The sequence below is a fragment of the Eimeria mitis genome, genomic scaffold (genome assembly GCF_000499745.2).
Source record: "Eimeria mitis Houghton genomic scaffold, Emh_scaff283, whole genome shotgun sequence".
Classification (NCBI taxonomy): Eukaryota; Apicomplexa; class Conoidasida; order Eucoccidiorida; family Eimeriidae; genus Eimeria; species Eimeria mitis.
The window spans coordinates 6,312-7,285 of record NW_013571169.1 but is presented as its reverse complement, the minus strand read 5'-3'; the positions used below and the strand labels follow the sequence as shown (position 1 = coordinate 7,285).

General features: G+C 58.7%; 1 protein-coding gene across 1 annotated transcript in view; it reads right to left on the bottom strand.

Moving 5' to 3' along the window:
* The window catches only part of EMH_0006780 (uncharacterized protein), a gene marked incomplete at both ends in the record, with an annotated part of 2,647 nt that overhangs the window by 607 nt on the left and 1,066 nt on the right, over positions 1-974 (bottom strand). Inside the window, 2 exons of the mRNA XM_013497656.1 lie at positions 15-228; positions 532-780. Coding sequence (XP_013353110.1) covers positions 15-228; positions 532-780 — 463 coding nt within the window. The remainder of the gene's footprint in view (positions 1-14; positions 229-531; positions 781-974) is intronic.

Sequence of the window (974 nt, the reverse complement as noted above, 5' to 3'; positions counted from 1 at the left end):
TTTTTTTTTCTTACCTTCTCCCTCCCACTTAACAAGAGGCCTAGGCACCGGTGCTGCTGCTGCTCCTGCTGCTGCTGCACCTCCTGCTGCTGCTGCTGCTGCTGCTTCTCCTCTTGCTGCAACAATCTGTGCATCTGTTTGAAACCCAGGGGCCCCCGGGGGCCCCTCCTCGACTGCTGGGGGCCCCCCGGGGGCCCCCCCATGCCTGCGGCCCTCAGTTGAGCGACCCTGCACAGCAGCAGCAGCAGCAGCAGCAGCGTTAGTATAGCAGCAGCAGCAGCAGCAACAGCATCAGCGTTAGTATAGCAGCAGCAGCAGCAGCAGCAGCAGCAGTATTAGAATAGAAACAGGAACAGCAGCAGCAGCTGCAGCAGCAGGATAGAAGCAGCAGCAGCAGCAAAGCAGCAGCAGCGAACATGCAGCAGCAGCAGCAGCAGCACAACTGCAGCAGCAGCAGCAAACAAGCAGCAGCAGCAGAAGGATAATAAAAAAAAAGCAAAAGAGACAGAGTCCCCAACACATGCGACCTACCCATGCATTCCTCTGCTGCTGCTGCTGCTGCGGTTGCTGCTGCTGCTGCTGCTGCTGTGATTCCCGCCTGAATGAGGCTGGTCTGTCTGCAGCAGCTGCTGCTGCTGCTGCACCAGTAGCACCTTCAGCTGCATCTCTCCTATCTGCTGCTGCTGCTGCTGCTGCTGCTGCTGCTTCTCTCTTATCGTTCTGCCCCCTCTTCTCCCCCGGGGGCCTCTGCACTGAATTGTTGCGGGGCCCCTCACGACCCTGCAGCAGCAGCAGCAACAGCAGCAGCAGCAGCAGCAGCAGCAGCAACAGCATGAGTAAGAGCAGCAGCAGCAGCAGCGGCAGCAACAGCAGCAGCAGCAAAACGGCAACCGGGGCAGAAAGAACAGCAGCAGCAGCAGAGTCAGAAACAACAGCAACAAGGAAAGCAGCAACGGCAGCAGCAGCAACAGCAG